The sequence below is a fragment of the Oryzias latipes genome, chromosome 12 (genome assembly GCF_002234675.1).
Source record: "Oryzias latipes chromosome 12, ASM223467v1".
Lineage (NCBI taxonomy): Eukaryota > Metazoa > Chordata > Actinopteri > Beloniformes > Adrianichthyidae > Oryzias > Oryzias latipes.
In genome coordinates this window covers 29356267-29368125 of record NC_019870.2, presented here as the reverse complement: position 1 = coordinate 29368125, position 11859 = coordinate 29356267, and the positions used below count along the sequence as shown (strand labels likewise).

Genomic DNA, 11859 nt, shown 5'->3' with positions numbered 1-11859 from the left:
TGAGGAACTGACCTGAAAGAACAGAACTTGCAGCCCCTGTGAGAAAGCTCACCTGCACTCCTCTTAGTATTTTGAAATGTGGCCCTGGTTGTGGTTGTCTATGAAAAAGGTCAAGTGTTTCCTGTAGGTCTTCAGCAGGTTTACACTGTAGCTGCTATTTTGGTCCTTTCTTCCCAAGAGCTGTGATGTTTTGGGGTAACAAGGACCTTCAACTTCCTTAACAGAGTTTCTGTTGGATTGAGGTCCAAAGACTGACTTGACCACCTCAGAACCTTCAAATTCTTTTTGCGTAACCACTCCCTTGTTGCTCAGGCAATGTGTCATGGAATCATTGTCCCGCTGGATTCAAAGATTCAAGATTCAAAGGGTTTATTATCATATGCACAGTAAAGAAACGGGTTTCCCTGCACAATGAAATTCTTTCTTTGCTGTCTGCTCCGAATGCCCAAAGTATAGAGGAAACAAAACAATTCACTCACATCATACACACAGAAACACAAGATGTCGAGTGGCAGTTGTAAAAGTGCAAATGTGCAAAAGTGACAATGACAGTAGCAGCAATTAGGATAAGCAAAGGTGCAGTTTGTTTTTTCCAGACTCCAGTCAGCTGTTAAGGAGTCTGATGGCAGAGGGAAAGAAAGAGTTTTTGAGTCTGGTGGTCCTGCACTTCACACTCCTGTACCTCCGTCCTGAGGGGAGGAGAGTGAACAGTCCTCGTTGCGGGTGGGTGGGGTCCTTGATGATGGAGGCAGCTCTCCTGCAGACCCTGCGTTTGTAGATGCTCTGCAGCGAGGGAAGAGGAGTCCTGGTGATCTTGGACGCAGTCTTCACCGCTCTCTGCAGGCGTTTGCGGTCCGCAGCGGTAGAGCTGCCGTACCACACTGTGATGCAGCTGGTCAGGATGGACTCAACCATGCAGCTGTAGAAGTTGCTGAGGATCTTCGGGGACATGCCGAACCTCCTCAGCCTCCTCAGAAAGTACAGCCGCTGATGAGCTTTCTTCACCAGCTGTGATGTGTTTAGTGTCCAGGTGACGTCCTGGCTGAGGTGGACCCCCAGATATCTGAAGCTGCTCACCCTCTCCACTTCCAGACCTCGGATAAGAAGCGGCTGATGAGGGTTCCTCCTCTCCTTCCTCATGTCCACTATCATCTCCTTTGTCTTGTCGGTGTTGAGGGTTAGGTTGTTGTCCCCACACCATGTTACCAGACTGGCCCCTCCCTACTGTAGGCTGCTTCGTCCCCGCCAGTGATGCGTCCTATCACAGCGGTGTCGTCGGCGAACTTCAGGATGATGTTGTCCTTGTGAGAGGCCCCACAGTCGTGGGTGAACAGGGTGTAGAGGATGGGGCTGAGAACACAGCCCTGGGGTGTGCCAATGTTAGAGATGATGCTGGCTGAAGTCCTGTTCACTATTCTGACAGACTGAGGCCTGCCAGTCAGAAAGTCCAGGAGCCAGTCACAGATGATGGGATGTATTCCAAGGGAGAACAGTTTGTGGGTGAGCTTGTGGGGAACAACTGTGTTGAATGCAGAACTGTAGTCAATAAAGAGCATCCTGATGTAGGAGTCTTTATTCTCCAGGTGTGAGAGGGAGGTGTGCAGTGCTGCAGCGATGGCGTCTGAGGTGGACCTGTTGGGCCGGTATGCGTACTGCAGGGGGGGGTCTAGTGTGTCTGGAATGCTGCTCTGGATGTGGGTCAGCATCACCCTCTCAAAGCACTTCATAATGATCGGAGTGAGTGCCACTGGCCTGTAGTCATTCAGGCAGGTGGGAGGGCTCTTCTTGGGGAGGGGAACAATGGTTGTGGTCTTGAAGCAGGAGGGGACCACTCTTTGGCTGAGGGACAGGTTGAATATGGAGGTGAGAATGTCTGTCAGCTCGTTAGCACATGCTCTGAGAGCTCGTCCAGGAATGTTGTCCGGACCGGTTGCCTTGCGGGTGTTGATCCTCCTCAGGGCTTTGTTTACCTGGGCTGATGAGACGACTGGTGGGGGTGAGGGGGGTGTAATGGTCCAAGAGTATAACGGTCCCTCCGTGTGGGGGGTGGACGTCTCAAAGCGCGTGTAGAATGCATTGAGCTCGTCGGGCAGGCTGTCTGCAGCACTGATGGTGCTGGTGCTGCTTCTGTAGTCCGTGATGTGCTGTAGGCCCCTCCACATGCGGCCAGAGTCAGCAGTAGAATAGAAGCCATCCAGCTTCTCTCTGTACTGCCTCTTTGCTGCTGTGATGGCCTTTCTCAGGCCGTACTTCGCAGCTTTGTACTCGGACTCATTGCCAGATGTAAATGCAGTGGAGCGAGCACGCAGCATGTGGAGGATCCTCTGCCTTCTATGCTCGATGCTGAGGAGACATTTTTGACAAGATTTGTGTCCAAAGCCTCACTAACCATGGCCCCAGTCATTCCTTTCTTAACCCTTGTGCTATCTTAGATGACCCCCCTTACATTGACGTGTTCCCCCTACCATGACAAAGGTGGATAGAGGTGGAAAGATTTCATGTAATCCATGGACACCAGTGAAGATCACAAATCATTGAAGAAAAAAGGTTCAGAGCACTGTCTAGTGGGTCTAGATGACCCGACTCCCAATGTTAAAGTTCCCTAGGATAGCACAAGGGTTACACAAAGATTAGTTGTCCTGTCCCCTCTGCAGAAAAACAACCCCAAAGATTAGATTAGATTAGATTAGATTTGTTTATTTATCCCACGAATGGGAAATTTCCTTGTCACAGTAGCATGGAGTTTGGCGCAAGTATGTACAGACAGTAATGACAAGTTAGACAGACACACATTTGAAAAAATATATACAAAAGTAAGAGTGTTCTGATAAATAAACAGGGAAAGAGATGTGCAGGTATATACAGGTCATCTGTATATACAGTTTTGTACAGTGAATAAAAAACAAAAACTATAAAACTATTTACTTAGGCTGGTGTTGAACAGCCTGATAGAGCTGGGATGAAGGACCTGCGATAGCGTTCCTTCTTGCATGGTGGGTGCAGCAGTCTGCCACTGAAGGAGCTGCTGAGGTCTGAAACAGTCTGGTGCAGTGGGTGAGAGGGGTTGTCCATGATTGATGTCAGCTTGGCTAACATCCTCCTCTCACCCACCTCCTCGATGGAGTCCAGGGAGCAGTCCAGGACAGAGCCGGCCCGTCTGACCAGCTTGTTCAGTCTCTTCCTGTCTCTCTCCGAGCTTCCGCTGCTCCAGCAGACCACTGCATAAAAGATGGCTGAAGCCACCACAGAGTCATAAAAAGTTCTTAGCAGTGTCCTGCACACCCCAAAGGACCTCAGTCGTCTGAGCAGGTGGAGACGACTTTGGCCCTTCTTGTACAGGGCATTTGTGTCGTGTGTCCAGACCAGTTTATTGTTTAGGTGAACACCCAGGTACTTGTAGTCCTCCACTACCTCGATGTCCAAGCCCTGGATGTTCACCGGTGCAGTCAGCTGTGGTTTCCTGCTGAAGTCGATCACCACCTCCTTCGTCTTGCTGGCGTTGATGTGCAGGTGCTTCAGAGCATACCAGTCCACGAAGTTGGTGATGACCTCCAGGTACTCCAGATCGTTTCCCTGAGATATCCACCCGACAATGGCTGTATCATCAGAGAACTTCTGGAGGTGGCAGCTGTCAGTGTTGTGTGTGAAGTCCGATGTATACAGGGTGAAGAGGAAAGGAGAGAGCACAGTACCCTGTGGTACCCCAGTGCTGCAGACTACCACATCAGACACACAGTCATGAAGCCTCACATACTGCGGCCTGTTGGAGAGGTAGTCGATGGTCCATGCAGCCAGGCTACTGTTGACTCCAGCTCCCTCCAGCTTCCCCCTGAGCAGTGATGGTTTGGATGGTGATGATGTTTCCACCCCCGTGGTTAACAGAGGGAATTGCGTTCATGGGATCCGGCATTCTTGGCAGTGTGGCCATGAAGTCCCACCAGGCTCTGAGGCCTACAGCCAGATCTTTGGGAAATGGTTCATTCATTTCCTGAGACCTCAAATGAACACTGGGGACCTCTGCTGGTCTGAATGTAGAACCAATGTGTGTTGGAATAAAGGCAAAGCTCTATTGTATTTACAAAATAAAAGCATGTTATAACAGCATGGACTCTGCTGCGCTGGGACAAGGTGCTGACATTTATATGTTATTTATCTAACAGTCGCTATTGAACTTAACAAATACAGAAACAACTGCTCTAAAACATCATACATGATCCTTTTAATTTTCATTTACTTATAAAAGTTATGTTGAGGAAATAAATACAAAAGACAGAAAAGGTACAAAGGAGATGACTGTTACTCCCAAGTAAACAAATAACCGCACATTTCACACGCTCTGTGTATTTTATAGTATTGATGGAATATTTTTGACACAATTATTTTGTGACCCTAATGAAGTTTGGAAATGTTTTCCTTAACTTTGCCTTAAAGACTGCTGTATTAATTTTCACATTCTTTGTTTTTGTTTTTCTTTAGAACACAGGTGACATACAGCAAAAAACAAAGAACAAGAAACTGTACATCAATTGTTCAAAGTAAATGCTGGGGGGGGGGGGTACAAACACAAAATAAAGTTATATTAAATTATAAAGCTGAGCAAAATGACACATTTTCATTGCTTTTTTGTTTGTACTGAGGGAAATGGAGTGTGAGTCAAATCTAATTTGGGCTGATAAATCAACATAATTAGGAGCTTTGTTTATAAATTTAGCTTTGTGAATATAACACTTGGTTCATAGAATCAGGAGATTTATTAAATAAAATTGAGACAAAAATGTATTATCATAATTAACGAAACCAAATAAGATGGTTTACCATGTTAAAGTAAAATCTGTATAAATTTTAGTTTTTATCAGGTTCATCATATTTGTTCAATGTACTTACAAGTCCAAAAAATATGCATCAAAACAGAAAGAACCGTTTTTAGTAATATCCTTTTTTAGCCTTTGCAAATGCTGATTTGTTGGATAAAACCTATAAATGATCTTGAATGAAATCTCTTTCACTTTGTTGTTTATAAGATGTTTGTTTGGCAGAAGACAAACTTTTTCCCAACAAATTTGACCATGAAGAGACATTCAGAAAGTTCTGGCAGGAGATTCCTGCTGAGATAGTCTTCGGACGGCTTTGTTATTTATTTTTATTTTTTTCTCAAAGTTCAGAAGCAGAGTAATTGTCACGTTCCAGAACAAACGATCTTTGTGTTTCGTCATCCTCCCGCGGCCCGCGCGCCTCGATGATGTCAGCAGCATGCCACAGTGATTGGCCGCTGCGCGCGCAGCCTAGCTCGGCACCGCAGTCGTCGCAGGCGGAGATGAATGCGGAGAGGAGCAGCGGCGGAGGCGGCGTGGGTCCGGGGGCGGCGGGCTCCCGGTGGCGCCTCGGGGCGCTCCTCCTCCTCGCCGTGTCCTCCCTGCCGGTGGCCACGGCGCTGGTGGAGGGTCTGTACTGCGGCACTGAGGTGTGCTATGACGTGCTCGGCGTCACCCGGGAGGCCTCCAAAGCGGAGATCGCCCGGGCTTACCGACAGCTGGCCCGCCGGTACCACCCGGACCGGTACAAGCCGGAGGAGTCCGGGCCGGAGGAGTCCCCTCATAAAAAGTTCCTGCTCATCGCGACGGCCTACGAGACGCTGAAGGTCTGTTCCTGCTGCCGCCAAAGCCGCGCGCGCGCTCAGTGTTGGTCAACTTTTGAGGCGGTAAAAGTTAAAGGCATGTTCGGAAGGAGCAGCGGGGTCTGGCCCCACTGAGTCTGCGCGGACTCGTGTCTGCCCTCCACTGAGTCTGCGCGGACTCGGGGTCTGTCCCGTCAGCTCCACGTTTGTCACTCCGGGGTCACACTTGAATTCGTGAAACTCCCGCGGTTTGTTTGAAACCACAGAAACTAAGTTGAGAGTTAAAGATTACTTTAAATCTCCTGGCGTCATATCTAGATTAACCCCGATAACGGTTGTCAGAGGAGAAGCTGCTTCCTTATCTTTACTTTCCTCCCGCTTCAGTGCAGTTATCTTTGCTCTAACTTAACGCGGTTCGCACAAAGCTGTGATTAAAGCTGACTCTGAAGCGGCACCGTGTGGCTCCACTGAAGGCAGCAGCTGGAAACGTAAACAGCTGTAGTTCAAACCAAAGTCAGGCCGAACCTGGTCCTGCTACTGATTCAGGCCGTCTTTTTTAAGGTCAGCCTTTAACAGACGGGCACATCTTTGGGCACCACAGAAGGAAGCTGGACAGAATTACACAGACATGTTCACAATAATGTAGGACGCCCTCTTCCACATGGAAGGGTCAGATAGAGGACGTGACCCTTGAATGAGAGTAAAAACAGCCGTTCATCAAAGACCACTGCCTAAAGTCCTGCAGAAACAGAGTTTTCTAAGGGAAATGTGACTCTGGGAGCAGAAATGAATAAATAAAAGTGAGCAGCGTAGTGAGGCCTCGCCGCCCTCACTGGCTGAGCGTCTGCTGTACGCCCGCCACTGTCCCCCTTCTGCCCCGCCGCCTTGGCAAGAGCTGCAGTGAAAAATTCAAGGGGGGAAAAAAACGTTTTTTAGAATGGCTGCTTTTCTGTTGGCTTTATCTCCATAGCAACCATTTTACGTTTTGGTTACCTGGGGATGACGAGCAGGCCGATATAATTTTTGAAAGATTTGGTAAAAGTAAACTTTTGGATTTCCATGGCAACAGAGGTTTTTTTTGTCAACGACTCCCACATTCTGAAGACGTTCATTGTGTATGTTGTATCATTTTGTTCAGCCCGAGCCAAACATTCATGTATTACATTTTCACAATATTCCAGTCAAAAGATATGTGAGAAAGAAAGGAACGCTACTTTTGCGAGCTTGCCGTGCTAACCCCGTTCAAAATCGACTTCTAATTCCAACATTTGTTTCCCAAGTAGCTTCCCAGTGAGTTAGGTGAAAATCTCTAGGAGGAGCTAACATTTCTAGGGGGGTCTAAAGGTTTTTTTTTGTTTGTATTTTAAATCTTCTTATTCAAGATGGCGACCTCTATCCAAAGTCAGAGGTCAAAAAACCTTTGGTTGAGGTTGTAGTTGAACCTGGTGGTGTGAAATGTTGTGATGATGGCTCAAACTAAAGTTCTTCCACTGTGATGTCGTCTTTTCTTTTTTTTCTTTTTTTGAGGTGAGAGCGGGTTTGTCGACCACCAATGTTAGCTTGGCGTTGTGAGCGGCTGTAAGCTAGCAGGAGAGAGTTTAAATAAAGGTTGTTGCTCACCTGTCGGCCTATTCTTTCAGGGATCGCCACAGCGAATTAGCTTTCAGTGACTCACAGGTGGTTCTGCCGACACTCGTACGCCGCATGCTCTAAACGACACAACCCTGTAACGTTATCTCTGCTGGACGTTGATGCCGTTCTGTAACAAAGTCAGGGTCACGTTGTTTTCCCTTTCCCTTATCTCCGTCTCCTCTGATTTAGGCTGAATGTCTGGTATCACTTCTTTGTCCTGTTTCAGTAGTTGTGACCACAAAGACAGAAGGTCAGGCTGGTTCAGACGTGCAGGTCATGGCGCCTCCTTGAGGGACCGTTTAAACAGAGGAACATTGTGTGTGTGTGTGTTTCTGCAGGATGAGGACTCCAGGCGGGACTACGATTATATGCTGGACCATCCTGAGGAGTACTACCAGCACTACTATGCCTACTACCGCAGACGCCTCACCCCCAAAGTGGACGTCAGGGTTGTGATTCTGGTCACAATCTGTGCCATCTCCATCTTCCAGGTACAACAGGAACCAGAACTCAACAGTTCCTCAGCGGCTGCCTGGCGCTGGGACGCATGGCTGTCAACCCGTCCTGCGTCTGTCGGCGCTCACAGAGTAACCTGCGTCTCTGTCTGCAGTATTACAGCTGGCACAGCAGCTACAATGAGGCCATCAACTACTTGATGACGGTCCCCAAGTACCGCATCCAGGCCACAGAGATCGCTAAGCAACAGGGCCTCTTCAACCGCCCCAAAGAGAAAGGCAAGAACCGCCGCTCCAAAGAGGAGATCCGGGAGCAGGAGGAGGAGGTGATCCGCGACATCATCAAAAACAAAATAGACATCAAAGGAGGCTACCAGAAGCCCAACCTGACGGACATCCTGCTGTGTCAGATTGTCCTGTTCCCCTACTACCTGACCAGCTACGTGGTCTGGTACGTCTCCTGGGTGTACCGCTTCACCATCTGCAGAGAGGAGTACGGAGAGCAGGAGAAGCTGTACATCATCAGGTGGGTTGTGGCGTGCAGACCGTCACGCCTGCGAGCCCGAATGCTGCTGCAGGTTTCTGAAGCTCCGCCCTGTTGTCTCTCAGGAGGAACATGAAGATGTCTCAGTCTCAGTTTGACAGTTTGGAGGAAAGCAGCAGACAGACGTTCCTGGAGAAACGGCTGTGGATCAAGGAGAGGTTCCAGGTGGGTCTGCTTACACCGCACCTGTTGTGCTGACCCGCACAAAGACCCCCACACACACGTGTGTGTGTGTGTGTGCGCGCGTGTGTGTGTGTGTGTGGGGGGGTGTTCAGCTGACAGGTTGTGTCTGGTAAGCAAAATATCAGATGAGCCTTCGGTTGCTCGGTTCGCAGTCTTCACTAAATGAGTTACTTTAAAAAGCACAGCACACATCAGCTCTTTCAAAAGCTTTTTTAACCAAAGCAATCATTGTGTCGGTGTAAAAACACTTTCATTAGCATTACGCCCTGACCACTCCCCCTCCTCCAGCTCCGTCCTGGGGCGTCAGCTCACAGCTCTGAGTGTCGGATCCTCACATAAAGAGCCCAGAGTAGAGAATGTAGGGCTGCATTCACAGAAAACGCCACTCAGAATCGCTGCTTGATGCTTGTCCACAAGTGTGTTCATAAACGAAAGGCTTCAGACGCATGTGGGAGGAGCCACCATGTGGGAGGAGCTACTGTCAAAGGTTTTTAGCCTCTTCGCTCCTTGGAACCAGGACTGTAGATCTCATTTACAGATCCTCATGACGTTTAGAGGTCAGGTTTCATTTTAAAGAGTTCTATACCGGCTGCCGTCCGCGCGTGTGTCTGGCCCCCCACCCAAGAGATCTGACCCCCCGTCCGCACGATCCAGAGAGACCCCCACTCAGGATAGACTGCTGGAAGGGTGAAAGATCGGCCGATTTATATACCTGTCACACAGTCCACCAATCGTTGCTGAACCGTGTGATCATGGCGCTCTTTAAATGCAATATGAGCGCCGCATACGTGATATAGAAGTTCTACATCAGTGGTTCATGTCTGTTAGACATACGTTAACGGTCGTGGAAAGACACAAATATGTGTATGCATCTGACAAAAATCACGCAAATTTGCAAAAGAGTTACGTAATAATTGTGTAAAATACGTGTAAACAGGGTAATTCTCAACCAACAGCTCCAAACTGAACATACGCAAACCGACGACGGTCGTCTGCAAACATCAACGATTGTAAGAAACACGTATGAATGATAAATATCACACATGGATCACAAAAGACAGAAATTACGTACTTGTAAAATGCATAAAATGTACGTAGTGGATGTCTGACACACTAAAGGGAAAATGGAGGTGTGGTCTTTTGATTGACAGCTAACTGAAACGTGGTTTTGATTGGCCGAGCCTGGTGGGTCATGTGACTGCACATTCCTAGTGTTTTCTTCCTTTGCATTCTTTGCTCTGGTTTGCAGAAACCATTTTTCCCATGAACTTCCTTCCTGATGTGTTTCAGGCGTACAAAAGAGATCAAGAAGAGGAGATGAAGGTGAAGATGGCCACCGATCCGAGGATGAAGAGATACCGGCGCTGGATGAAGAACGAGGGACCTGGCAGGCTGACGTTCATGGATGATTGACGTTTGTCGGTCTGTCTGTGCTTCAGCGTGAACCTCGTGATGAAGATCCACGTTTATATAGAGAGAGATATTTTCATAAGGACCAGACCTCAGAATTTCTAAATGCCGTTTTTTTTACTTTCCTTTTCCTTTCCAGTCTGTAACCTGAACCCTCTGTTTCCGCTGCCGATAAATGCCGGAGTTTTCATGCCTCTGTTCTTCTTGAATGTTCAGAGTCGGAGGCTGAAGTGTTTGGATGAGGCGGCAGTGGAGACAGCAGGAGTGTCTAGTTCATATGGACCTGTGTTTGAGCAGCAGTGGAGACACAAATCCATGGGAACTTGTTTGAGTTTCTCATTGCAAAGCGCCGCTGAAGAGGCGGAGTCTTCTCTGCAACACGAGGAGGAGTCACTCCTGATGTGGTTTAAACTCAAATCCAGCAGGTTTGTTCCTTCCTCCGTGTTCATTTGAAGATAAGCGTCCTGTTTCTGAAGGGAGCCTCGGTCAGAACGTCTCGTCTGATAAATGAAAGCCAAAGTCGCAGCTGACGTTCTCTGGAAGCTGCACAACCTCAGGACAAAGTTCAGGGAGGGGGCGCCGCTTTTTAAGATCCTGGTTTTACTTCCTGGTATTTATTGTTTCCTTTTCCTGGTTTGGGTTAGCAGCCATGCTGTCATTAAAGATGGTGCAGCCTTCTGCGTCGGCACAGTCCGGCCTTTTTCTGGCTTTTTCTTCTGAAAGGCAGTTGAGCATCAGTGGATGCAAAGAAAGGCCAAAGGTCGCCCTGAGAGGCTTTTCTGTTTCCAGTGTCTGCAGAACCCGGCAGTGGAATCCTCTCTATTTTAGATGGTCATTTGAGACCAGGGGAACGTGGAGCAAAAGGTGAAACTGGATCAGAACCGCATCCATATTGCTTTGATCCACCCAGAGACTGCAGCTCAAATGTGAGGCCTTCATCACACCTGAATGAGCACACCGGCTTTTTGTTCCTTGATGGGTAAAGATCATCATGACGGTGAACGTATAGGAAATGTGTGCTTACAGCTGGAAATGCTGGAACAGCATTTGCTGCTTCATGAGGTTTCATTTCTTATCTAATCAATGTTTGCATAAATTATATATATTTTTTAAAGCTGTGTGTATTTACCCCATGCTACAATGAAACGAGACGGACTAATCTCTGCTGCACAAACGCGTTTTCTGCCGCTTGCTACAAAGGAGCAGCAGCATATTTCAGTGCAGCTGTGGATCCAGATGATCAAGACGCTTTCATGATGTCACTGAAAGACAGGAACAAAGCCTGAAGCTCTGTGAACCACATGAAGCTTGTCCTTTTTCTGGGTTCTTGTTGACATGGTTTTCTTCAGACAAAAATCAAGTAAATTCAGTTTTATCCCTTGTGCTATCTTAGATGACCCCCCCCCCCCCCTTCCATAGACGTGTTCTCCCTACCATGACAAAGGTGGATAAAGGTGGAAAGATTTCATGTAATCCATGGACACCAGTGAAGATCACAAATCATTGAACAAAAAAGGTTCAGAGCACTGTCTAGTGGGTCTAGATGACCCAACTACCAATGGTAAAGTGCCTAGGATAGAACAAGGGTTAAACAAATCCATCCATCTTCTGAACCCGTTTTGTCCCTTTCGGGGTCGTGGGGCTGCCGTAGCCTATCCCAGCCCACAAGTGGGGATAGTTTCCCCAGTCTGTCCCAGCTTTAAAAACTTACTCTGAAATTCAAGGATTTCATTTTTTCCTCATCGATAAGGCTGTTAATTAGGCCAAGAACTTGGTCTCCATTTTCCATCTGGGAGGTCTTATTAAATGTAACTTAAGAAAACGTGTTGAAACCCGGTAAGACATATTTAGAGAAAGGGGTCCATGTTGACTTCATGTCAAACTCCAGATGAGCCAGAAAATGAGAGAAAAAGCAAAGTTCCCCAAACAAAAGACCATCCATCAGTTTGGAAAGAGTTTGGGCTTCTCGAGGCTAACTAAAGTGTAATATTTGGGATGCATGTTTCGATCCCGCTGGAGTC

The 11859-nt window shown here is 47.7% G+C and overlaps 1 protein-coding gene across 1 annotated transcript; it reads left to right on the top strand.

The window, feature by feature from the left end:
- The first annotated feature begins 5224 nt into the window (after positions 1-5224).
- Positions 5225-10531, top strand: dnajc25 (DnaJ heat shock protein family (Hsp40) member C25). Its single transcript, XM_011482146.3, has 5 exons — positions 5225-5638; positions 7585-7737; positions 7857-8227; positions 8311-8410; positions 9719-10531. The coding sequence occupies exons 1-5, from the start codon at positions 5237-5239 to the stop codon at positions 9839-9841; spliced, it is 1149 nt and encodes a 382-aa protein (XP_011480448.2). The 5' UTR covers positions 5225-5236; the 3' UTR covers positions 9842-10531.
- Positions 10532-11859: the final 1328 nt, after the last annotated feature.

What these genes read in the sequence shown, in the direction of transcription:
- dnajc25 (XM_011482146.3), top strand. Translation starts at nt 5,237, where the DNA reads ATGATGTCAGCAGCATGCCACAGTGATTGGCCGCTGCGCGCGCAGCCT. An exon ending in GAGAAGCTGTACATCATCAG is followed by an intron (nt 8,228 to 8,310) that starts GTGGGTTGTGGC and finishes GTTGTCTCTCAG; the next exon opens with GAGGAACATGAAGATGTCTC. An exon ending in GGATCAAGGAGAGGTTCCAG is followed by an intron (nt 8,411 to 9,718) that starts GTGGGTCTGCTT and finishes GATGTGTTTCAG; the next exon opens with GCGTACAAAAGAGATCAAGA.